Source organism: Manis javanica, chromosome 4, assembly GCF_040802235.1.
Source record: "Manis javanica isolate MJ-LG chromosome 4, MJ_LKY, whole genome shotgun sequence".
Lineage (NCBI taxonomy): Eukaryota > Metazoa > Chordata > Mammalia > Pholidota > Manidae > Manis > Manis javanica.
The window spans coordinates 176,429,133-176,453,919 of record NC_133159.1 but is presented as its reverse complement, the minus strand read 5'-3'; the positions used below and the strand labels follow the sequence as shown (position 1 = coordinate 176,453,919).

The 24,787-nt window shown below is 53.8% G+C and overlaps 1 protein-coding gene across 2 annotated transcripts in view; it reads left to right on the top strand.

Moving 5' to 3' along the window:
* The first annotated feature begins 6,460 nt into the window (after positions 1-6,460).
* SDK2 (sidekick cell adhesion molecule 2) overlaps positions 6,461-24,787 on the top strand; it is a 239,661-nt gene continuing 221,334 nt past the window's right edge. For both annotated transcript variants that reach the window (XM_036997308.2, XM_036997307.2), the window contains exon 1: positions 6,461-6,895. In XM_036997308.2, coding sequence (XP_036853203.2) covers positions 6,832-6,895 — 64 coding nt within the window. In that variant the 5' untranslated portion in view covers positions 6,461-6,831. The remainder of the gene's footprint in view (positions 6,896-24,787) is intronic.

The window sequence follows — 24,787 nt, the reverse complement described above, 5'->3', positions numbered from 1 at the left end:
TGGTCTTCTAGAAAATGCCCCCATCTGAGCCAAAACACCCATAGACTTTGGACTTAGCATGTAAACAGAATCATGTTTTATGTACAGTGGCTTTTAGGAATTCTGTAGCATAAAGTTTTAGAAAGAGAAGAGTCCTTTTCAGAAACCAAGTAAGCAGGCCTGGCTCCCCCGAAACGCACCTTAGACTGTTAATTACACAGTTATGGGACGTATCCTGTGCCTGAAACTCATGCCACCTTTCCACTTAGTTCTGCAAAACCTTCCTCCTTAGACATTAAATGAAGGTATGTGATCGTGTATAACGGACATTAGAGAAAGACCGCGTTAGCTTTCAGGGAGTGGTGACTGCTTGCTGTAAATACAAACACTGGAAAACACATTTGAGGTGTAAATAGCTTCATTTGCAAGGTCAGTGGAAGTAAAGACACAGTAATAAAATTGAAAGGCTTTTCACACTTCAAATGTATTTTCCCTTTGTTTTGATTTCATTGAACATAATGTCATCCCTAGGTGGGATTTTGATTCTTCTATATGCACAGAGCAAAAACAGGCAAACACGCCTGCCTTCGAGGTGCTTCATTCTAGTGGGGGAAGATGAGCAATCAATAAACTAACAAGTAAAATCTAAAGTATGTCCCCTGGGTGCTAAAGAGGGTAAAGGTAGGAAGACAGGGTGGGGGGTGGGGTGGGATGACTGTGTGTGCACGCATGTGTGTGCATGAGGTTGGTGAGTCGGCCTGGCTGCATGCAGCCGTATGAGTGGCCCAAACTGTTTTTTTTTAAAGCAGACACATGGTGGAGGAGTAAGTCATGTGGACACTTGGAGGAAGGGCATTCAGGCCAGGCATCAGCAAGTGCCAAGCCCTGAGGCTGGCCTGTGGGCGGCATGGTTACAGAGGTGCCCGGTGAGTGTGGCTGACGGACCACGCCCACTGAAAGGTACTCGCCCTTCTAGTTGGGAGATCTTGCCTTTGATGGCTCTGAAAGGCAGATCCACAGATCCTCTTGTACTAAGCAGATTAAATAAATGCTGATCAGGGTAGAGTTCATCGCTCAGTGATTCTGAATAGCCTTAAATGATTCTTAATCAGTGTCCAGTTTAAAGATCAAGCCCTGGACACTCAGAGGCAGGCTCCTCTGTGGTGCTTACACACTTTATTGTGGACATATTGAAGACTTTCATGAGGGAAATGTGTGCTGGTTTCATTTCTGAACTACCACAAGGTACAGCTCTGCCCCAACCAACTTCCTCCTTCCTGGACCTTCCATCAGTATGTATTTATGGCGCCCTCTCCTGCCCAGCATTAGCGCTGTGCTTCTCCACCAGACAGCAGCAACCCCACCTGCTGAGCTCGGGGCTCAGGGAGCCTGAAACTGGCCCAGATACCCAAGACGCCTATGCTTCCTCATGTGTTCACTTCCTTCCCCAGCCTAGCCTACATTTAGCAGTTTTGTTGTTTAAAAAAGCTGTCTCCTGTAGTCTGTTAACCTCTATTCTCTCTGGCTCGTGTCTGGCTCCCAACCAGCAAGCCATCTCTCTGTGTCCCTTGTCCTCTTTTCCCGGAGAACTGGTGGACAAAAGCAGGAAGGAGCATGGAAGGTGGAGTCCCAGTCCATTTAGGTAAATCCCCAGCCAGTCAGATTATGGGGCTTGGAGACCAGGGGCTGACTCCATGGTGGCTCTGACCTTAGCACAGAGGAGCTAAAGATGTGGGCTGCCCCAACCCAGCCACAAACTTGCACTGTGCTCTTAGGCCCTTTCTCCTAAGGAGTGAAAGCAAATTATTAGGGATAATGAGGCTGGGGGTGGAGCCTGCATTAGAGGATGCTGTGGGCTAAACCGTGTCCTCCAAAAATTCATGTTGAAGCCATCACCACCTGCCACTCCAGGGTGACGATATTTGGAGATGAGATGATTGAGAGGAAACTGGGTTTAAATGAGGTCATGAGGGTGGGGCCTTTACCATGAGATTAGTGTCCTTATGAGAAGAAAGACCAAGGATCTCTCTCTCTAGCTCCTTCGTGAGAGGACACAGCAAGAAAGTGGCCATCTACAAGCCAGAAGCTAGCACACCAGCCAGCAGTGTGACCTGCAACTTCCCAGCCTCCAGAACTATGAGAAATAAATGTCTGTTGCTTAAGCCCCCAGTCTGTGTACTGCACCAAGATGGGGCCCGGAGCCTCTTTCTTTTCCGACACGGATGAATAAACCACTTCTATCTCTTCTACTCTTCCCTTTCTTCATCTTCAAAACAGTACATAAGGAAACAAGAATGCCATTAATTAGCTACTGGAAGCCAGGTTTCAAGGAAATTCATTGTGTCAATTCCCTTCAGGTGTAAGAGAGATGGCTCTGCTGAAATTCCCTGCTCCAAGCTCCATGCCCAGCCCCGCCCTGCACCGAGATGCCAGGAAGGCTGGTGGTGGGAAGGAGGATGGGTGTGGGAAGAATCTCTGCCCTGAGACGCCATGGTGAAAGGCCACTGCAGGCCTGCTCTCCCTCCAGGTCTTGCAGACTGAGTCAAGCCTGTCCCTTCCCCTCTTTCTCATGCTCTCCTCTGTCTTCTCACCCACAGCAAAATGACCATAAGAGTGGGCTTCTTGGCTGAGGCTGGCACCGGAGCAGGGAACAGGGGATGGGGGGGATGGGGTGAGGTGGGGAGGGAGTGCCCCATGCCTTGCCTCTGAGCATCACTGCTTCCTGCCCAGTCCCTGCAAGTGGAGGACGTGCCTGACTCTGGACTGTACACTCTGTTCTAGTTACTGTTACATTTGAGATGGAAAATAGAAAAAAAAATACAATAATCATATTGAAAAGCTGACTCTGCCCTGCATGCCCTTTGGTTTTCTGTGTGTGAAACCTGGCAGAGGCCGGGTTTGATGCTGGGGGAGGGTGGGTAAGGAGGACGCTGGCCTTCTGTGATACAGAGCAGCTCCAGCTGACCTCCCTGGGTTTTGGGGGGGGTGTACCTCCCCTTCCAAGGGACCCCCTGGCAGTAATGCTCTCTCACTGGCTCAATGTGTGGGATGAGAGGCTATGGAAGTGGTCCTGTTTCGGGGTTCCATGAAGGCTTTTTTAAGAGAAAGGTGAGATTTTAAACAGACACAATCCACTTGGAAAGGAAGAAGGGGCCAGGGGGAGCACAGTGACCCTGGCTCTCCTTCTGTTTTGAAATCAGTTATGTTACCTGCTGCTTCTGCTCCCCTGGAATTTGCAGAGTGGAATCTATGTAGAGAGCATGTATGAGATGAAATGCCTTCTACAAAGAGCTGGCCCAGGGGATGGAGAGAGAGGAGATCTTGGGGAGAAGGCCCAGATCCTGTCCCACGTTTTCCATGAGAGCTGTGTATGCACACACTCAACTGGAAGGGGCAGACTTGCAACAGGGAGGCCGAGTGGGGCCTGGGAAAGCGGTACAGCCCCTCCTGATGTGGCATCCCCTGTAACTGCAGAGTTCGCAACCTCTAATCACACCACTGGTGGGGAGAATGAGGTCATAGTGTCTGCAAGTGACTTTCCCAATAAGAAGCCCTCTCAAGCGGTGAGCTCCCCACTCAGCCTCCTCCTGAGCCAGCAAAACTCTGATATGAAGCAGAATCAGATAGTCCCCTGCCTCCGCACACGTGTGTACAGGCTGAGTACTGGAAGACCCGTGAGTCCTCTTCTCCATCCCAGTTGGATGGAGACAGATTTGCGTAAAAGCTGCAAGTAGGGTACCATCTTCTTTGCTCTTAACATACAGGAACGCCTGGAGACTTCCAATACAAAGGAACTGCCTCCCTCACCGCAGCTCCTGATTGGTGCCCTGCCCTGGCCTTTGGGGACTAAACTCCCGGAAGAAGGTGCATAGAGCCATGCACAGCTGTGCCACCAGCTCTCTTCTGACAAAGAGAACCCATGCTGTTTGGCACCCCAGGAGTGTCCAGTTCAGGCTCCTGCCTGTTGGAAGTCTGGGATTGATACGAAAAGGGTGAAATTCACCAAGGCTTCAGACATCTGTGTCCACGTGAGCTCCTGCCCTCTGAGAACAGATACAAACCTTTCAGCTGTTTCTCTGATGGGTGGGAAGGAGACGTTCCCGCAAATCTGACTCTCAGGCCCCCTCTGTGAGCAAGCTGTGGAACAGCATCTTGCAGACAGCTCTTCTCCATGGGCTGGGAAGGGCCTGAGCTCCAGAATGGGACAGTGAGCCCACGAAGAGGCGGCACGAGGTCACAGCTGGGCATCACCATCGCTGGCAATGGTGTGGCCACCAAGGGGAAGCAGAGCTGGCCACACCTAGGCCACCTGCCCCCAAAGCCTTTCCCTTTTACCAATCAGCCAGAAGGTTTCCACCTGGGGCACCACCCAGGTTGCCAGAAGAGAAAGTGGCAAGTGGTTTTAATTACGGTCGGAAGGACTGTAGGGAAGGCAGGCTCGCTTCTCAGCCATTTTCAGAGAAGTCTACGGTCCGTTTGCCAAGGCAGGTGAAACAAGCGTCTCAAAGCTATAGTGTTTGTGGTGGCTGTGTCCCCCTTGGAACAATCAGAAGGGGTGCCCTCTGGGGCAGTGGGCCCTGCAGGCAGAGACGCTAGGGCAAGAGGAGAAGCATCTGTGCATGGCCAGGCTCGGTGAGACCACCAGGGAGAAAGAGGAGAGAAGTGCTGTGGCAAAACCCACTGGGTCTCAAGGGCTCTTTGCTCCCCAGGAGAAACCCCAGGTGGGCAGAGCTGACTCCTCGCTGCGGTTCAGCAGGCTCAGCAACAGGGAGCCCAGTCTCTTAGGAGCCATTGAAAGTGTTTTAATTTCTTTTAAAATCAGAAGAAATAAATGAATAAATGAACTTTGAGGTTGAAGAAATGTTTTCATATGTAATATTAACATATTTGTCTTTATGCCAATGCAGTCTTAAAATTATATATATGTATGTACTTTTTTTTAATGAAGGAAGGAGTGCCTAGTGCCTAGGAAAGTTAACTGGGTCCTGCACCCTGCCAACAGGACCACCTGGGGGGTCGTGGTCCTGATCATTCCCATGGGCCACAAGCGAGGCAGCCTCCCAGTCCTCTTCTCTGTGGCTCCCTCACCAGTTGCACGTTCTTCGACCCTCTGCAAGCAGAGCTCAAAAGGAAAAAAAAGAAAGAATGCATATGCCTTGGTACCGACGTCACCTTCGCAGCCATCTGTGTCTCTGGTCTCCCTTTTGTCTTGCTCTTGGCCTTTGAGCTTTTCCAGACTTTGGAAAGCCTGACCTGAGAAGGGGAAACTGGAACCAACCAGTTGAATGAGCTCCTCTTCCCAACACACCCTCCGCCCCTGCCGCTCAGCATCCGGGAAGGGTGGTGGGGCTCCCGGCTCTGGGTGAGGGTGGGAAGCACTTGAAGCCTTTGAGAGAGGGGTGCGGGGCCAAGGCTGGAAAGAAAGGGTGGCCGAGAGCGCGCAGGGGCTTGGGGCGCCACCTCCCCGCCCCGGCACAGTGCGAGGTCGGCAGTGCTGCCCTCCGTCGGGTCCCGGCGGCGCTGGGCGCCCGCGGCCGCGCAGACGGATCGTGTTTCCTCGGGGCTCGCTCCCGGGCCTGGCACGGGGCCGCCGCCGCCGCCCCCTCCCCGCGCGCAGGCTGCCTCCAGCCGCGGCCACGGGGTAGCGCTCGGCCCCCCTCTCCGCGTCTCCGCCTCCGCCGCGCTCGTCCCCGGCTCGCGCTGCCCCCGCAGCTCCAGCTCGGCGCAGGCAGCGGCGGCTCTCCGGACCCCGAGCCCGGCAAGCGGAGGGCGGCGGGCGCAGCGCGCGGCGGAAGCTCCGGAGGCGCTGGGGCGGCGGCGCGGCGGCCGCCGCTCCTCCCGCCGGGTCGGTGGGTGGGCGAGCGCCGGGCGTCCGCGGAGGCGCCGCGTCCCCGGGGCTGGGACTGCCCGCGGGGCTCTCCGGATTGCGTCTCCCCGAGAGCTCGGGCCGGGGAGCGGCGGAGGACAGAGCCGCCGGGCTCCAACCTCGGGCCGGCAGGAGGCTGCGTGCCCGGGCGCGGGCGCCAGCCGGGGTCGCCGAGCCCAGCAGCCGGCCCCGCCGCCTCGCAGCCGGCGCGGACATGGGCGCGCGTGGGTGCGCGCCGGGCCGCCGGACCCGCAAAGTTTGCTAGCCCGCTGGACGCGGAGCCGAGGGCGCGCTGGGGCCCGGCGCCCCTGGGAGGGAGCTAGAGTCCCCGGCCTGGGCGCCAGCGCCGTGCAGCCGGGAGGGGTGGCTGGGCCCCGCCAGATGCCGCCTGCAAAGTTAGACAGAAGAAAACTTCAGCTCCAGGGAGATTCGGGCCGCTATGCCAACTGCGCCCCCCGAAACCGGCGCCCCTAGGAGGACCCCCGCGCCCGCGCCTGCCGCCGCACTCGGCTCCAGCCCAGCCCCGGGGGCCCGGCGTCGGGAACGGCTGTGACTGCGTCCGCCCGGAGATCCCAGCCAGGGGGCGGGGAGGGGGCGGGGGGCGGGCAACGTGGCCACAGGAGGAAGTTTCCTGAAGTTGTCGGTTTATTCCGGAGCCCGGCCCGGGACCTGACTAGATCGCAGAGGCCGCCCCGCCTGGGAGAAGAAGTCGGATCTGGGGGGCTAGGAGCGGGGACGCCCCGAGTCCGAGAGCGCGGCTTTTTCTCTTTCTCTTTGCTCATCCCTCGCCTTCCGGGCGCGCCGCCGGGATCGTACTCGGACCGAAGAGGAGGAGGAAGGGCTGGGGTCGCCAGCTCTGCCCCTCCTGGGCACATACTGCTCCGAGTCACAGCAGCGTAGACTATCTCCTGGGTCGAAGCCGCGGTGTACCCGACCCAACCAGGATTATAAAACGGTGCGGAACCTCCCCACCAAGGCTGGGCGCCATGTGGGGGCTGCTGATTTGGACTCTGCTGGCCCTGCATCGGATCCGTGCGGCCGGAGCCCAAGGTAAGGAGGGTCGCCCCCACGTGGGGCCGGAAAGGGGGCTGGAGGGGAGGGTGGCGGGAGCTCGCTGGCCTCGCGGTGGCCTCCCGGACACCGGGTTTAGCCTGGGCAGAGAGAGCCCCCTCCAGGGAGTTGCAGGACCCCCCACCCCCACCCCACCTCCTGCCTCTAGTTTTGGGGGCTCTCTTTCGGGGGTGGGGCAGTTTTTCTGAGACTTGCGGCCTCCAAACGAGGGAAGGTGGGGGCCTGTGCTGGAGGCGTCGCCCGGGAAGGCTGAGAAGAGCCTGAGATGAGATGGGGGTCGCTGCCCGCCGCCGCGATGGGTGTCCTCGGGCCGGCGTGGGAGGTGGGGCGCGCCATTCGGCGCCCGGCTCAGCCGAGCTTCTTAGGCCGGGCTCCTGGTTTCCCGCTGGGTATCCATGGGGAAGGGCAGGGCCCTGCTGGGCAGGAGCGGCGGCCCCGGGCAAGGGAGTGGGGCTGGAGGGCGGCGGAAGGATCTTGAGTCGGGGGCTTGGTGCCAGTTGGTCGCCCGGGGCGGGTAGTTGTTGGGGCTGGCCACTTACGGGGCCCGCGCCCGGCCGGCCTCTGGGGCTGGGATGCTTGGCGGTGCACAGGGAGGGTCTGAGGCCCTCTGTCTTCCCACCCGCAGACGCACACAGCATCCTGCCTCTGCCTGCAGCTCCTCTGGCCGCTCGGTTGTCTCTGCGCCCGCCGCTGTGACCTGTAGCTGCCTGGAGCAGCCTCGCAGCGGCGAAGGGCTGCTGGATTTGGGGTGGGAGTGTTCGCAAGGCTGAGCAAGCTTGATTCGCACTGCCCTCTTCCAGAGGGCGGATGCCCAGACATCACCCCAGTCCGCGGGCAGGTCCCAGCCGCGGAGGGCGTCTGTACCCACGCTTCCGAATTGCCTCTGGGGTTCGCAGATGCAGACAGCGGTGCCAGCGGTGTCCGAGCGGCGCCTGCTGGGGGCGAAAGGAGACGAAGCCTGGACTGAGGTCCAGGACTCGCGCGGGCCTGGCATTCTCTCCCAGGCTCTGGATGGGGCCTGGACCCACCCTCGGGCGCCGGTCTCAGAGGCTGCAACCCCACCACACCTCTAGGGTCGCCAAGGGAAGAAGGGACCCCGGCGTGCCCAGCATCAGACAGTCCAGAGAGCCGAAATCAAAGAGATAAAGATAATCAGCTCTCACTCACAGGGTGGAGGGGGAGGATTTTACAAGGTAGTTTGCATTAAAACCACTTAGACATTTTGTAACTGGGCCCTGTAAATGTAAGGTAATAAAAGTTATTATTAGTTTTATGGTGGTCATAAAATCTTCCAGCAATTGGGGACCTCAGAGGTCATTTTATTCTAGTAGCCATTTAACAGATGGGAAAACTGAGGCCCAGGTGCATTAAGTGACTTGCCCAAAGCTGCAGGATGACCTGAGGTCAGAGTCAGGACTGGACCAGCTAAGTTCTAAGACCCTGTCTCCCAGGAACCAGGACCATCCGCAGCTGGGGTGGGCTTGCTGGGTTGGGGCCCTTCTGAGGGTCTTGGGAGGACCCTGAAGCTGGCCAAATAGGAAGGGTTGTAGTCTGCCCTGGGGCAACTCACAGATTGGCTCTAACATGCCAGTGGTGTTACTAGCCCACAGCCAGGAGAGGGAGGGCTCTGAGGCACGCCGGCCTCTCTCTGCCTGAACACTTCTAACTTAATTACTGCACGGATTCCAGCAACCGCATGCTTTCCCTGGGCAGGTGGCTCACTAGTTCCTGTCCTGTCTGGGCCCAGGCCCACAAGGAGTCCCCAGGTACCTGAAGGTCCTTCCTTCCAGGTCATCAAGTCTCATCCACATCCTGCCACCACACCTGGCCTGTCCATCTGAGGCCAGGATTCCACCCATCCTGCTGAAGGCCAGGCCATCTCCTGTCCCTGTGCTGCCTGCGGGAGGGGCTCGCCTGTCAGAAGCCTGAAGGTCTCTGATTGATTCACTCCCTCTCCCGCTTCTCTTGTTTGCTGCCTTTTTGAGTGTGGCGGCCTGGGTCCCCTGCTGCTCCATTTGTGTTCTCTGGCTCAGATAGAGTGTTTTCCAGCACTGGTCTGGTACTCTTCGTCCATTTGTCTCCCAGGCAGCAAACTGTGCAGAGGATTGTGGGAATGTGGTCCCAGCTCAGACGTGGGGACAGTGTTGCACTGTGTCAGGCACGGGGGGCAGGGTCAGGCCATGGCTCTCAGGGGGTTCCTTTCCTATCTGCTTTGGGGTTAGAGAGGGGGTTTCTCCTTTGTTTCTCTTTCAAGTTGGAGACCATGCCATTAATCCTTTGGGATGGTGGAAGCGACTGGCACTGTTTGTCCCTTCTGAACCGCATTCTCCAGTCATGACACAGAGCAAGGGACCAAGCACTGTTCCTCTCTTGGGACAGAGCTCACCTTGGCCACTGCTGGATTTTATCTAGTATTTTCCAGGTGCTGGACCTGGACAGCATCACCTGCTTATACTGAAAGCCACCATTTGACCATTTCCCCCAAAACTCAATATCACACAATTCACAGTCATGTCCCAAGCTAAGTGCAGTGATGTAGAAAGAGCGGAGTTGATAGGAGGATTCAAGGTATTCAGGGCGAGCCCCCTGCAAGTGCCTAGCCTAGAGAGGGTCCTTACTAAAGGGTAATTGTTTTGTCATGAATGTTGTTATGATTGTTTTTATTCTGTAAGCCAAGGGAGTGGTTTGAGGCCAAAAAGACTGCAAGTGCCTTTTGTTCACCCAAGACCCTTCTTTCCTTCTTTCTGTGTCTGTGTTACTGTGTCTCAAAGCGGCTGTCCTGCAGCCCAGGCTGTACTCCCAGCTTCTCCAGCTGGAAAGATCTGAGTGAGTCGGGTTGTGTGCATTTTAATAAGTGCCTCGTAAGACTTTGGATGCCGGGAGGCTTGGTTTTTGCTGGTGTACGTCCTGAGGAGGTGGGGGGCGCTGCAGGGAGGGCAGTAACAGCGCAGCGGCTGGTCCTGAAGGTTCTTTTGAGAGAATGTGCCTGGGGGCAGAACCCAAGGGAGTCCCAGCTGCTGCGTGAGCCAGGCAGCAGGAAACCCTGGATGAGCCACTGGGAAGCCCAGCCCCAGAGGCTCCCAGAGCCTCCAAGAGGAGAAAGTTGAGTGCTGGAAGCCAGTCACAATAAAAGCCAAACAGCACACAAGGGAAGGGGATGAAAGTTTAATTACATGGTGTGGCCAAGCTGTAATTATTAATTACTGACAGCAAAAAATAACTTATTGATCAGGGCCTCTTGCTAATTACCACAAGGCCGGGCGTCGTGCTTGCCTGCGGCTCAGCTGGGACGTGTCAAAAGCCCCACACAAGAGCGGGCCGGTGGGCGGGGAGGCCCTGCTCCTTCATCCCTGTCTCCCTGGGTCTGAGGTGGCCCTCTGCCCTGCACCCATCTCTCCTCACCCTGAGGCCACTGGGCTTCAGCTGGGGAGCCTGGAACATTGTGGCTGTGGTTAGCTGGGTGAAATGGTTTGATGCTCCTATTGGCTGCAGAGTATCACCCTGCCTGAGATGAGCAGACCCAGCCTCCCCCACCACCACCCAGAGGCCCCGTCATGCTGGCAGCCTAACACCTGCCTCAGAAACCCTCCCTTTCATGAATTTGTTCGGCAAATATTTATCGACTGCCTCTCCCTTATGTCCTCTGCTGGAAGGCCAGAGTGGGGGCTAGAACCTTGTTCCATAAGAGAAGAGAGCTGGGAAAGTGGCCAAATCCTTTACAGCAGTTCTCTGTTTAAACAGTGCCTGGACGGCCGACTTTAAAATGATGTGTTAAACTGCGTATTGGTATGCGTTTGACTTTGTACCCCAGCACAGTTGGGCTGTAAGCTGAATGGTAAGAGAGAATGACCTTGTTCTCTGTCCTAAGGATTGCAAGAATCAGTGCATTTGACTTGAAAGAAACATGAAAAGTCATGTAGTGCTGTCCTCTGCCCGCAAACCTGAGACAAGCATCCATCTGGTCCCTGCTTATATACCCTTGGTGATAGAGGACTCACTACCTTACAAAAGCTTGTTGTTAGACAGCCTGCCTGTGGCTGGTTGTCCTAGGATTTGGCTGCAGTTGAAGGAGTCATCTGTTCGACCAGAAAACCCCCTCCTGGTCCCTGTCCCCCAGCCTGGGAGTCAGGAGACTGAGTTGGAATGGATGTTGGGTGTTAACAGTGCTGCCTGCACCCTGTCCCCGCCTGGAGCACACTGCGGCAGGCGGCCCTGGGGCTGCCCAAAGAGGTGGGAATTAGTCATCATAATATGGGGCCTTGGGATGCCAACTGCAACAAATGGGCCAGGAGCGCTGCCGGCAGCCTTGCCGCCTGGAGTGGAAAGGAAAACATCCTGGTAGCTCCTGAGGTCCCAGCCCCTGGGGGAGGGTGGGAGGGCAGCCCAGAGCTAGGTGTCTGGTCCAGAAAGTCCCTCTCGGGACCCGGGAGCTCTGCTGGCGGCTCCCAGCCTGGGTTCCGGCCTCTGCCTGCACTGCTGGCTGACCCTGAGCGGGGGCCCAGGCTTCCCATCCGTAAAAGGAGGGAACAGTTAAAAATAACTATCTACCTCATAGGCATTGGGGGGATATTAAATGCAATTATCTCAGTCACTTTTAAAATGCTCTTAGTATACATGAATGCTCCAAATGTGTGGGCCACACAGCTGTGAGGGTGTCAGGGTCCACCCTTGCTGCTCCCCACACTCAGGCCTCCTCTGGGACCTTGCGCTCACCACACTGACTGCCTTTCTGTTCCCAGAACTTACCAGGTACTCTCTGGCCTCCCACCTCCACTTGAGCTCCTGCTGACCGGGAGGTGGCTCCCGACCCTTCCAGGTGTCTGCAAGGCCCCTCCTTGTGTCCTCCAGTGTCCCCTCTCTGTCCCTAAGCATCCTAGCCAAGCACGCACCCCTCTTGTGCTTTGCTCTCTCCATCTGACATATACTGACTTGTTTACTTACTGACGGTCTCTCATGGGGGCAGGGGCTTTATTTTATTCACTGCTGTGTCCCCATTCGCTCGGGCAATGCCTGGCACAGAGAAGCAGCTCAATATATATGAATGAGTGAATGAAGAACGAGTGAATGAATGAACTCTTTCTTCCTCTCTTCCACGGCTGCACGCGCTCTCCCCCAGGGACCCGCAGCGGGAACGCATCCTCCCAAAGGCTTCTGAGCTCTCAGGGCGCCACCGGTCTAGAGGTCCCATTTGGCACTTTGGCCTTGTTGATTCTGAATTATCTTTTAATGTGTGGGTGTGAGACTGATTTCTTTAATTACCAGCTCCTTGAATTTAGATAATAACCTTTTATCAGCAAAGATAGAGGTATTAGGCATAAATTATTGTTCCCAATTAATGAACTTGACCCTTTAAAGAAGGGTGCTGTAGGGGTGATAGTAATGTCCGATTTGTTGCTATGTGGGTCTCGGAGGCCAAAACCGATTCTCTCTGGGTCCCTTTGGGCTTCTATGTCCTCGCTGGGAAAATGAGGGGATGTAAACACAGCATTACTGAGCCTTCCCAAGATGGGCTGTGTGGTGTAGGAGGCTGGGCACATGCCCCGGGGAGCTGGCTGCTCTCCGCTTGACCTTTTCCTTCTTTGTATGTTCCTTTTTAAATACATGAAATTTTGCATTCCATTCCATAGTCTATCTGAATTCTATTTGAACTCACAAAGGATATTTTAAAGTCAATTGATGCTATTGGAAGATGTGGTACGAATGCCCCCATGGCTTCCGGGATCCCCTGGGATATATGTCAAAACTTGGTTTTGAAAAACTTGAATGAAGTGATCTCCAGGGTCACATCATCTCTGAGATTCTAAGAGGCTTTACATATAAATTTCAACCATCTGTATTTAAAATTGTCTATATGTTTTATGTACATACATCCTAAAGCGGTTGTTTCACAAACATAATTGACCCTCAGCCACCGTAACCATCCCCCAGGACTGGTCTATGGAGGTGCCCCTGGGGGGTGGCAGGTGTGAGGATAAGGCTGTCGGCCCCACCCTAGGTGGCCCTGCTGCCCATGCGCTTGGTGTTTTCTCAGTCCTCCTTCAGTCTTGGCCAGTCTGCTCCACGCCATTAGGGGCTTGAGTCCTGGCTTCTAGTGGGGCCTTTTGTCCCTCCCCATTTTAGTTTGCACTGGGCAAGCCCCCCCAGCACTCCAGCAACACTATTAGGGGTCGTGATTGACTCAACGCTGGGAGCCAGGCACTGAGGGAGGGCCTGAAGACCGGCCTTAGTGAGACATGCTGGGCTCTGTGGTAGCTGTGCCCACTGCCCAGGGGCCTTTCTCACTGAGACGTGTGGTGCCACCAGGACAGCGGAGGGTCCCACAAAACCATCCTGAGGCAGAGCAGGGCCTTACTGTCATTTGCATGCCTGCTGCAGTTCCAGCCGCACCCTGCGCCGTGCCCTGCCCATGCGCCACTAACTGGATGCTCTAGATGGGTTTCCGTCCTCCTCCCCCAGATTCCTCTTGAGGCTCTTGGGCTTCTGGAACCAGACCCCAAAGCTCCATGCACTCCCAAGGCTTCCCCAGAACTCACCCACCCTAGGACTCGGCACCTAGAATAGAGGAGGTCCTGCTGCGCCAAGCGCAAGCCCAGCATTCATGCCTTCTTGCTCGGTCAGCCTGGATGTCTCCTTCCCACAAGGGCCTGCTCTTGCCGGCTCAGTCCGGTGGCCCTTGACCTCCCCTTTTGGAGCCCCTCTTCCCTGCCCTGCCCTGGCAGAGCGAATGCAGGCAGGCATTGCCAGGCAGGTCACCTCAGGGCCTCCAGCTGCCCAGGAGGGCCAAGGGGAGTTCCTCATTTGCTCAGCTCTAAGCTCATTATCGGGCTGTGCATCACTGGGTGAAAAATGGTTGTCGTCGGGGCAGTAATAAATAGACTTCTGTCAGTGTTGACGTGATTGCACTAATGAAGGGAAATCAGCCAGGGCGAGAGGAGATGCCTCTGGCTGGGGCTCTGGGTGGCTGGGGCTCTCTGTCCACTGTCCACTCTTCCCCACCCCAGCAAGACAGGCCTGGACGTCGGGGGGACAAAAGGTGTCGGCAAGTAACCCCTTTCTCCTGAAGAACCTAGGAGGCGCTGGACACCTCCCACGAAAAGGAACATTTTGGGCCCCAGAGAGCAAGGCGGGGGGTGTGATAAGGGGCCCTGGACTCAGCCAGGGCCTTGGGCAGAGGCAAGCAGGCCAGTTGGGTGGACCGCTGTGCTTTTGACGGTTCAGCCTCCCGCGCAGAGCCTGTCTGAGAGCAGCCGCGGAAGGCGTGGGGAGAGACACAAGGCCCATTGTCTGCACCACCTCGCCTGGAATGTTAGGGCTTATTGTCTGTCCAGGAACTTGGAATGTCCAGCCCCGGGGTGTGGGGACCAGGCCTCTGTCTCCAGCTTCTCTGGTGCCTCTGCTGTGGAAGATCTCAAGGGACCCTGTCCTCTGAGCCCAGGCAAAATGTCCAAGCCAAGGTACAGACATGCCTCTGAGCACTGACCACGGGGAAGTGAGTGGTCCCGTCACAGTGCCAGGCCACCCGAGGATGGAGGGAGAGCCATATGAATGAATGAAGGGTGCCCTTGTATCTGGAGCCTGGAGCACATTCTTAGAGCCCAGGTGTGACCTGCCTCAGGATGGAGGGGAGATGGTGGCCTGGAGCAGTGGGGCTCACACCTGAGCCTGCATCCGGTCCCTGGAAGGGCTTGCTAGCATGCAGATGTCTAACGAATTCCCAGATGATTGGCTGCCACCTGTCCAGGGCCTAGTCTGGTGGTTTGAGGAAAAGTCAGGGACCTGCTGTGGTGGCCATGCTGAGCGAGTTCTGCTCTGATGGGCTCTGCTTCTGCTGCAGAGGACTGTGGTGAGAACAGCACGGGAAATTCCTGCACAGCCTTGCATGTGAGAAGCACCCCTCCACCCCTCCTTCGTTTTCTCCTCACCACCAGAAGCTCTTGCTCCCAATGTCTTAACTTAAAAGGAAACAAACACAAAAAGCAGCAGCCCAGTGGCCTCCTCCCTGGGAGAGGAAGGGTGGGAAGGGAAGTCACTCATGGCCAAGCTCTCACTAGCAGCTCCAAAGAAACCTGCAAGTGTTGATGGGTAACAAAAGTGATAAAGATCCTCAGGCATTTGCTAAGCACTTACTGTGTGCCAAACGCAATGCCTGGGATCCCGCAAAGGCCAAGGCAGGGCCCTGCTCTCAAACTGTTCACGGGTAACTGAGGCATCAAGCATGCAGTTGTTAATATAGCGCAGTGTGAAAGTAGCTCAGTGCAGGTGGGAACCAGGTGTTGGGGGTCCAGCGAGGTGACCTGTGAATACTGCCCCAGGGGAGGCATCACAGAGGTGACCTTGCAGCTAAGGTCTTGTAGGATGGGAGGAGCCCCCATCGTCCTTAGGGAACATTGGAGGCTTTGTTTTTGTTTTGACATAATAAACTGCACATATTTAAAGGGTATAATTTGATCATTTTTGGCACCAACATCAAGGTAATGGACAGATCCGTCACCAGCTCAAGTTTCTTTGTGTCCTTAGTAACCAACCTCTCTGCCTAGTTGAGGTCCAATTGTTCTAGCATTATTTGAAAACGTTCTTTTATTATGGAATTATCTCTGCACCATTGTTGAAAATCATTTATGTAGGGATCTATTTCTGGCCACTCTGTTCTTCATTTATCTATTTTTCTTTACACCAGTCGCATGCTGCACTGGTTAATGTTGCTTTATACATAATAAGCCTTGAAACCAAGTAGTGTTAGTTCTCTGACCCTGTTCTTTCTCAGAGTTGTTTTGTCTATGCTTGGTCCTGTACATTTCCACGTGAATTTTTGGAATCAGCTTATCTGTGTTTACATTTCTGTGGGAATTTTAGAATCGGATTTTTTTTTCTTCCAAAAACTCCTGCTGGGCTTTCTGATGGGGACTGCATTGATAATATGGATGGAAATGCAGGGCATTAACATCTTGACCACATGGAATCTTCTGGCCCATGAACTTGGGGTGTCACTGCATTCTTTAGTTCTGTGGTTTCAGCAATGTCTTGCGGGTCTCAGAGTACAGATTTTGTACACCTTTTGTCAGATTTACTATTTCACATTTTTGATGCGATTGTAAATGTTATTTTTCATTTTGACTTTCAGTTACTTGTGTCTAGGATGTAGAAATGCAGTTGATTTTGAAATGTTGATCTTGCTCCCTGCAACTTGCTTAGATTGAATGATTACTTCTAGTTAATTTTTTTATAGATGATATCAGGTTTTTCTACATTGATGATCAGGTTTGCTCCAAATGCATACAGGTCATCTTTTCCAATCTGAATCCCTTTCATGTCTGTTCCATGAGCTGCTACACTGACGAGAACCTCCCTGGGGGCCTGTGTTTTCACCTCTCCATGGCCAAGCAGCAGTTGTGGGTGGCAAATGCACATGTTAGTGGTAGCTGACCACTCAGGTCAGATTGTGCTTGGCTGCATTCTCCAGTGGCTTCCTCAGACATGGCCCCTGCCCTCAGGGTGCTTACACTCAGGGTATACGCGCTCCCTGGCGTCCTGTAAAGCTAGTTGCAGGAGGCAGCAGCAGACAGAAGTGCAGGGACTCCTGCCTGTCCACATGTGGAAGGAGCACATGCGTCTGGGGCTTGTGGCCTCCTCTCCAGACCCCTGCTCCGGCCGTAGGTCCTAGAGCTCCCTTAGAGGCAGCAGGTAAGCTCAAACTGCAGGGGATCTCAGAGAACCACTGAGGTCGGATGATAACAGGCTCCTCGTTTTATAGAAAAGGACATGGGGCCAAGAGAGCCGAGTAGGGTGTCCCAAGCCACAGAGCCGGGAAGCTGGGGCTTCAGGCCCCCTTTGTGGGCTCGGCTCTGACGGCAGTCGGTGGCCCTTTGGTTTTGCCCTTAGCCAAAAAGCCAGCCTCTTGCAGGACTCATTTCTCTGAATCCTCCTTCCCAGCTCCATCTGAGCTCTGGGGATGGTCACATCAGCTGAATTCAGTGGTGAGGGTGCTTCAGAGCAGCTGCGGCCATGGCCAGAGGGGCAGGCTGGAGTCCAGGGGTCTGGGTGCAGACGGCCCAGCTGCAGAGATGCCCCTGCCTTTGCTGGGGGAGGGGAGCTGAGTCAAGAGCCGGGCACTGGGGAGTGGATTTGGAAGGGCGCAGCCCCTCACCTACCTCCTGTATGTCCTGGGGGTGGGGGTAGGGGGTTCTGAGTATCCCTTTGCAGAGTAGGGACTCGGGGTGACAGGAGTGGCTGGCTGTGGGCAGGCCCCAGGGCAGCATGGAGAGCCACTGCCACACTGTTCCCTCTCCTTTCTCACACCAGCAGCTGATGCTGGTTCGGGGTGGAGCTCCCTGGCACACCCCCAAGACATTCCTTTAGGCTGCCCTCTGTTGCCCCAACTTTTAGCCCCAGACCCTCAGGGGCCATGAGCAGGGCCAGGGGAGCCTGCGGCTCATCTCGCGGACAGGTGGCCTTTGGGACCTATGCCTCGGTGTAGTGGTGAGAGCTCCCGTTCACGGAGCCTTTGCTGCGAGCCAGACCTCGTCCGAAATGCTTTATGTGTACGGTCTGGTCCTCAAACCACCCCTGTGAGGAAGTACACTTTCCCCATTCCATGGATTAGGAAACCAAAGCCCAGAGAGCTCAGGAGCTGCCCCCCCGCGCAAAGTCACGTAGCTTGTGAGCAGTGGACTCCGGAGCTGACACCACAGCCGGCCCAGGGCCTGAGTCCTCACTGCCCGGCCAGGTCCTGCCCACAGGTCTTCCCTGCTTCTGCTACTTCCCCTCAAGACGACTGATGAGCCAAGTAGGGCAGCTGCTCCCACAGCTAGCCTGGAATTTGGCCTCACTCAGCCACTTCCAGGCTAAATGACCTTGGCCAAATCACTTAGCTTTTCTGAGCCTCAGTTTCCTCATCCATTAAGGGTGAATTTAAAACAAACAAACCTCCATCACCCTTTCAGGGCTGTTGGGAGAATTGTCTGAAATGCTGTTTGGGAACTGACCTAACCCAGAGCCCAGCACGGTAGGCATTGTTGTGCATGTCACAAGGGCTCCCACAGGACCCCTGTCCCACCCACCATGCTCCTGACCTATCCACCTAGGAACCTACCACCTAACACAGCCTCTGCCCATGACTTTGTATGCATCCCCAACGAGATGTGCTCATCCTGTCCTGTCCTACCTGAGGTCTCCATGCCTATTTCCACATGGAACGGGGCGTTTATGCAGCACCCCAGAACTCAACTCACATGAAAGGAGGCATTGCTGAGAAAAATGCAATCTGATATAGACAGGCATCATGTTATCTGTGTCCCATATTTGATTGAACCTAAGACATCAATTGGGAGACATGTCATTGTTTTATGTGCTGTTAAGAAAGCAAAAATGCTGCCATGTAATCCACAGTAAGATGCATTCGGACTCCAGAGACATCAAAGTGAATTTGGCATCCATGAGATTCGGTAATAGCCACCCTTGATTCAGTGCTACCCTGGCCAGGCTCCATTCTGAGGGGCCTCCCCGTATTAGCACACTTGATGCTCACAGCAAGCCCCATGAGTTTGGAGTTGACCACTCTCTGGACCACTAAGCGGGCCAGTGGAGTTGATTCATGTTGGAAGTGTTCACTGACTCTCTGATGTTGAGGAAATTCCCCTGAGATCCTGGACCCCCAACCAGCCCTTGACTCTGTTGACTGGGCCCAGGAAGACCGAAATGGAGCAGGGTTGTAGGTTAAGAGGCCACCCCAGGAGACTGGACGCTGCCCTTCTGTCCCCAGCACAGTGGTCCCAAGCTCCAACATAAATCCAGGAACCCTCTGGAACCCACTGTGGACTAGACCCCTGGGCTCAGACCCCTGGGTTTGCTTCCGGAGCTCATTCTCCTCTCTTCCTGGAATGTGTGGGGCCTGGTAAAGTCTCTCTCCTGTCCCCAAGCTCCACATTCCTTCCTTAGCTCTGCCTGATGCCAGCACCTGTCTCCCTGGGGACAGTGGCCCCAGAGCAATGAATGTCTGGCTTTGGTTCCTCATGAGGCCTGCCCCCTGAGCTGGGACTTCCGGGCCCGGCCAGAGCTTCGGCATCAACTCCACTTGGCTGTTCTCTTCTCCTGCGGCCAATCCCAAACGCCAAGTGAAGGGCTTGGCTCTAATTACACGGGGCCCAGGGACAGGCTGGCGTGGCCGAGCGCCTGCATCTGCCCAGCCCTCAAGGTTTGGGTGGTGTTGGCTTGTAGATTCCTTGGAGAGGCCAAGGCCCTGCAGACAGCTGGCCTCTCTCCTCCCATCCCCAGCCCGGCCAACCGGCTGGTCTGTCATCACAGGCAGGGGAGGACATGGGCGCTGTTCTAGGTGCCCTTGGGTGCTGTTCTGGGGTGTCACCTGCCAGGCCCTCGGGAGGTCCTTCCCCACGCCTCACCTCTATGAAAGCTTCCATTTGTGTTCCAGTCTTTGGGCTCTGGCCTGCATGGAGGTGTGAGCTTGCACCAGCCTGCTCCATCAACCACAGCTCTGTAAGGGTCCAGCCCTGGCACAGTCTCCAGCCCCCTGGCATGCCTGGTGTGATTTGCAGGGCCCGGTGCATGAAAATGCGGGCCTCCTGGTAACAAATTATCAAGAATTCCAAAGTGGTGACAGCAGAACATTAAACCACGGGGGGAGCCTTCTAAGCACAGGGCCCTGGGACCTCATAGCTCACTCATCCATGAGGCTGGCCCTGCCTGCTGGGAGACCCTGCAAGGAGTCCCCTCCCCTGTCCTGGCCTGGATTTCCTGGTTGGTAAAAGCAGAGTGCAGCCCTCTGGGGTCTGTCCCCCTCCTGCTGTCTTCCCTAGGCCCCCATTACCTCTCCTTGGGCTGAAAAGGCAAGGGGCTCTCTTATCTCAGGCCCTAGGGGTAAGGCAAGGGTGAGGCAGAAGGTGAGCAAACATAGAAACTTCTCCATGACATTGTCAGTTTTGTCCAGGAGAGGTCTGGGTTATCGTGGGAGGACAATGAGGGGAGGGACCTGGAATTCAGCCACGGGTCTCGGGTGCCTGCTTGTCTGGTCCTGTCTGGTATGCCTCGCTCTAGCTGCTGCTGTCTCCTAATCCCATGAGAAGCCGAGTACAAAATGCCACTGTCTTCAAAGCCAGAGCACACCTGGGCTAGAATCCTGGCCCGGCTGCTTGTCAGCTGTGGGACTTGGGGAAGCTACTGAAGCGCTCCCAGCCTCAGTTACCCTGTCTGTCAGATGGGGCAGCATACTGCTCGGACCCTGTTAATCCCCTATATCCAGTTCCTCCTTCCCTGCTGACTGGCAGACTCTTTGAGGGAGACCAGGGAAACCCTCCTACGACACCAGATAGAGTCTCCTGCAGTCCGTGGTGGCTTGGAGCACCTGGCACATAGTAGGTGCCCAGTAAGTACTGGTTCCCATTAACAGCGTCACCGCTACCACAAAGACTGGTTGTATCTCCCCCAGGGCAGGCCAGGTTCATTCAGGGCTTGTGGATGCACCAGTTCTTTGAGTGCTGAGAGCGATCTTTGCAATATTGGTACCAGTAGTTTGCTGGAAATGCAGACTCTCAGGCCCGGCCCCAGAGCTGAGAGTCAGAATCTGCATTTTAACATCCTTAGGTGACATGTAAGTACACTGACCTTTGGGTAGCACCAGCGTTCATTTGCTGTGTTGCTATCTTCAAATAAATTTTAACGGGACAGAAGCCCTCCTAAACTATGTGCTAGCGGCACCGTCAGCTTGGCTGTGTTTGGAGAAGCTCCTGGTTGCCAAAAACTGTCTCTTTGGAATCCCAGGTCTCGGCGGACAGCCCTCTTCCCTGTCCCAGTCCCAGCCCCAGCCAGCAGAGGGCTGGGGGGAGTGTGGGGCCCAGAGGCCCGGCTTTGTTAATGGTCTGTCTGCAGTGCCATCTTCTCTGCAGGAAGGAGAACATGAAAAGAAATCACTCCCTTAAATAAACAAAACCAGAAATTCTCCAGGGACGAGCACAGGACCGCTCTTGTGAGAGAAAGCTCGTCACTTATTTAAGGGCAGTTCCCTGTGCCGTGCGGGTCCATTAGACATCAGGGGGAAGCACAGAGCAGCCCGGCCGCACCCACAGGTGGGAGAGCTGAGTGAGCCCAGGTCTCGGGGAGGTGGGGTGCCGTGGAGGTGACACTGAAGGGGTCAGAGTCCCAGGAGCAGCAATAGGCGGTATCTGTGGAGCCCTTCCAGCCGTCCCTGCTTCTGCAGAGCAAAGCGGGAACTGAACAGAGGTGGGGTGTGTCTTACGTGCTCGGCCTGTCCTCCCACTCAAGGTCCGTGGGTCCAGAGGCGGATAGAAGGCCCCCCTCCACTTTCTGCTCTCCCCACTAGGTGCGGGGCAGAGTGCTGGGTCCCTGATCCTCTACTCGGCCAGCAGTTTACAGAGCAACGAATAAGAGCGAGGACCCCAGGACCAGACTGCCTCTGGCTGTGGGCAAGCAGCCTCGCCTCTGAACCTCAGTTTCCTTATCTGTAAATCAGAGATGGTAGAACTTGCTTTGCAAGGTGGCTGTGAGGAGTAAGCAAATTATTAGTTGTAAAGCTCTTAGAAGAGCTTCTGGCATACAGTTAGCATTGCATAAGTATTTGTTAAATAAAACAAAATGAAATGGGAAGCAATCATCCAAAGAGGAAGAGGTGCCTCCCCTGGGGGGGTCAGGAAGGACTGTGCAGAAGATGGGGCCCTTGAGAGGCACAGTAGTTGGCATGTGACCATGAAGGCTCCAGGAGAGAATTTGGACCAGAGGCACTGGGAAGGCAGAGGCAGGAGGGTGGGACCATTAGCCAAGTTCAGGGTGGGAGAGGTAGACACCCCTTCAGTGTCACCACCTGCTACCTCTCCTGGGAAGGACAAAGAAGCAGACGGTCAAGGCCCTTGAATTCCTTCAGCGGTCAGGGCCGCAAAAGCCGAAGGCCAGAATCAGCTGCAGCCCTGCCAGGGTGTGGTGCCCGTGCTCTTGGGCCACCCTCGACCTAGAGCCCCTGAAGAAGCTGCTTCCCCTGTGGTCCTTCTGGAGCCCTCGTCCCATGGAAGGAGTGGGTGAGGCTCAGGAAGAAAGGATCGCCTCTCCTGACTTTGTCCAAGTGTCCTTTGCAAGTCCCTTCACCCCCTGGTGATGGAATGCAAAGATTTGGGGCTCTCCACCTGTCACAGGGCTCCCTGCCTCCCCCTACTCACAGGAAGAGGAAAACAAAGACTGAAAACCATTACTTCCCTCTCTGTCCCAGCCATAGAAGTGACCCCGATTTCTATAAACCACAGGGTCACGCTGCAGGTCAAGAGGGGATCGCAGAAGGAGCTGAGACCATCTTAGCTGGCTGGGGTGTCAACCTAAAGATGCGTGCAGAGAGAATAGGGTCACGAGGGAGCGTCCTGGCTTCCCTTTCCAATGTGTTGCTGACTTCCTGGCAACCAGAGGATTAAAGGCTTTTTCCCCCTGTAGTCGACTTCTCTGTCCAATAGAGAGGTCCTTAGAGCAGAAATGAAACTGCGAAAAGCCTTCCTATGTTTGGAAACTTGGAGCACAGCATCTCTGTGTGGCACAGGGTGTGGGCAATGGGCAACTGGTCAAGAGGTCGCATAGGGTTGGTCTTAGGGCTGTTCCAAGTCCTTGTTATTTCATTGCTGGGACACACACATAGGTAGCTGAGAAGGAGACATGAAGCCCTTTGTCCCCTTTATCTTTGGTTTTCAGAACTTGGACTATGATGTGTCTAGATGTGGGGTTTTATTTTCTATGTTAATCCTGCTTGGGATTCACTGACCCTCTTGATTCTGTACATTTTTTGCCTTTCACCAAATTTGGGAAAATGTCAGCCATTATTTCTTCAAATATTTTTTTCAGCTCTGTTCTCTCTTTCCTCTCCTGGGGCTTCAGTGGCATCTACATTGGGTGTGTGGATATTGTCCCACATTTCCCTGAAACTCTGTTCACTTTTTATAGTCTTTTTTTTTACTCTCTGTTCTTCAGATCGAATCATTTCTATAGGTTTATTTTAAACTTCACTGTTTCCTCCATGGTCTCCATTCTGCTAAGACCACCCAGTGAATTTTTAAAGTTCTTATATTTTATTTTTCAGTTCTCACATTTCCATATGGCTTTATATAGTATATAAAGATGTGTCTTTCTAGCTCTGTGAAGATTTACTGTGTTTCATTCGTTAAAAGCTTGTTGTCATGCATCTCAATGAGTATAGCTCTAATAGCTACCTTACAGTCAGGGCCAACTCTTTGTGTCTCTATTGACTGCCTTTTATCTTAAGAATAGGTCATATTTTTCCAGCTCTTTGTATGTGGGGGTAATTTGGCAATGTCTCCTGGGCACTGTGATTGCTGTTATAGAGAACCTGGATTCTGTTATGTTCCTCCAAAGAGTGTTGATTTCATTTTTGTTTTAGTGGGAATTAACTTAGTTGATTCAAACTGCAAACTCTTGGAGCAGTAACTCAAATCGCAGGTTCAGTTCTTTCATTTTCACCTGGGTTTCTCGCAGTCTGCCCTGAGCCGGCATGGTTAAATGGTTAGCCAGGGATTCGGGCCGAGTCTATACACAGCATTTGGAGTCCCCCCACTTTGGCTTTCTTCTTTCCAGGACTCCCCCCTCACTTTCCAGTGGCTGTGGTTGCCTCATATTGTCTAGTTCTTCAGGCCAGAAAGACTGAGTTTTCTATTGGAGTTTTTTTCTTTCAACTGAGGTGAAGTACACATGCCTTACAATTAACCATTTTAACATGAGCCATTTAGTGGCATTTAGTACATTCCCAATGTTGTGCAACCACCACTTCGATGCAGTTTCAAATTTTTTTCAACATCCCAAAAGGAAACCCCAAGCCCGTTAAGCAGTTACCCCCTATCCCCCTTCCCTCCAGCCCATGGCAATCAACAATTTGCAATCTGTATCTGTAGATTCACCTATTCTGGATATTTCATACGAAGAGAATCATATAATATGTGACACTTTGTGTCTGACTTCTTTCAGTGGGCATAATGTTGTTGAGGTTCATCCATGTTGAAGCAGGGCTCAGCACTTCCTTCCTTTTTATGTTTGAGTAATATTCTACTGTGTGCATATACCACAAGTTCTTTATCCATTTATTTGTTATTGGACATTTGAGCTCTTTACACCTTTTGGCTATTGTGAATAGTGCTGCTGTGAACGTGTGTGTACATGTTTATGTTTGTGTATCTGTTCTCAGTTCTTTTGGGTACGTTCTTAGGAGCGGAATTGCTGAGTAATCCTACCCTTAACTTTTTAAGGAACTGACAGACTGTTTTCCATGGTATTGGCACCATTTTACATTCTCACTAGCAATGTACAAGGGTTCCAGTTCCTTCACATCCTCACCAGTGTTTATTTTTTTTACCTGTTTAATTAATTAATCATTTCCAATTGTCTAATTTGTATTAATTAGAGTTATTTTGGTGAAGTGGCACCTCACTGTGGGTTTGACTTGCATTTCCCTGATGATGAATGATGTTGACCATCTTTTCATGGATTTGTTGGCCATTTATATATCTTCTTTGGATAAATGTCTGTTCAAGTCCTTTGCACATTTTAAAATCATGTTGTTTGTCTTCTTGTTGACTTGTAAGAGTTCTTTATATATTTGGATACTAGACCCTTGTCAGATACATGATTTGTAAGTACTTTTTCCCATTCTGTAGATGGCTTTTTCACTTTTTTGATAATGTCTTTTGATGCACAGTTTTTAATTTTAATGAAGGCCCAGCTTAACTGTTGTTCCTTTTGTTGTCATGTCTAAGAAGCCATTGCTAAATCAAAAGTCATAAAGATTTAATAACCGTGTGTTTTTTCCTAAGCGTTTTATAGTTTGGCTCTTAGGTTTAGGTCGTTGATCCACTTTGTTAAATG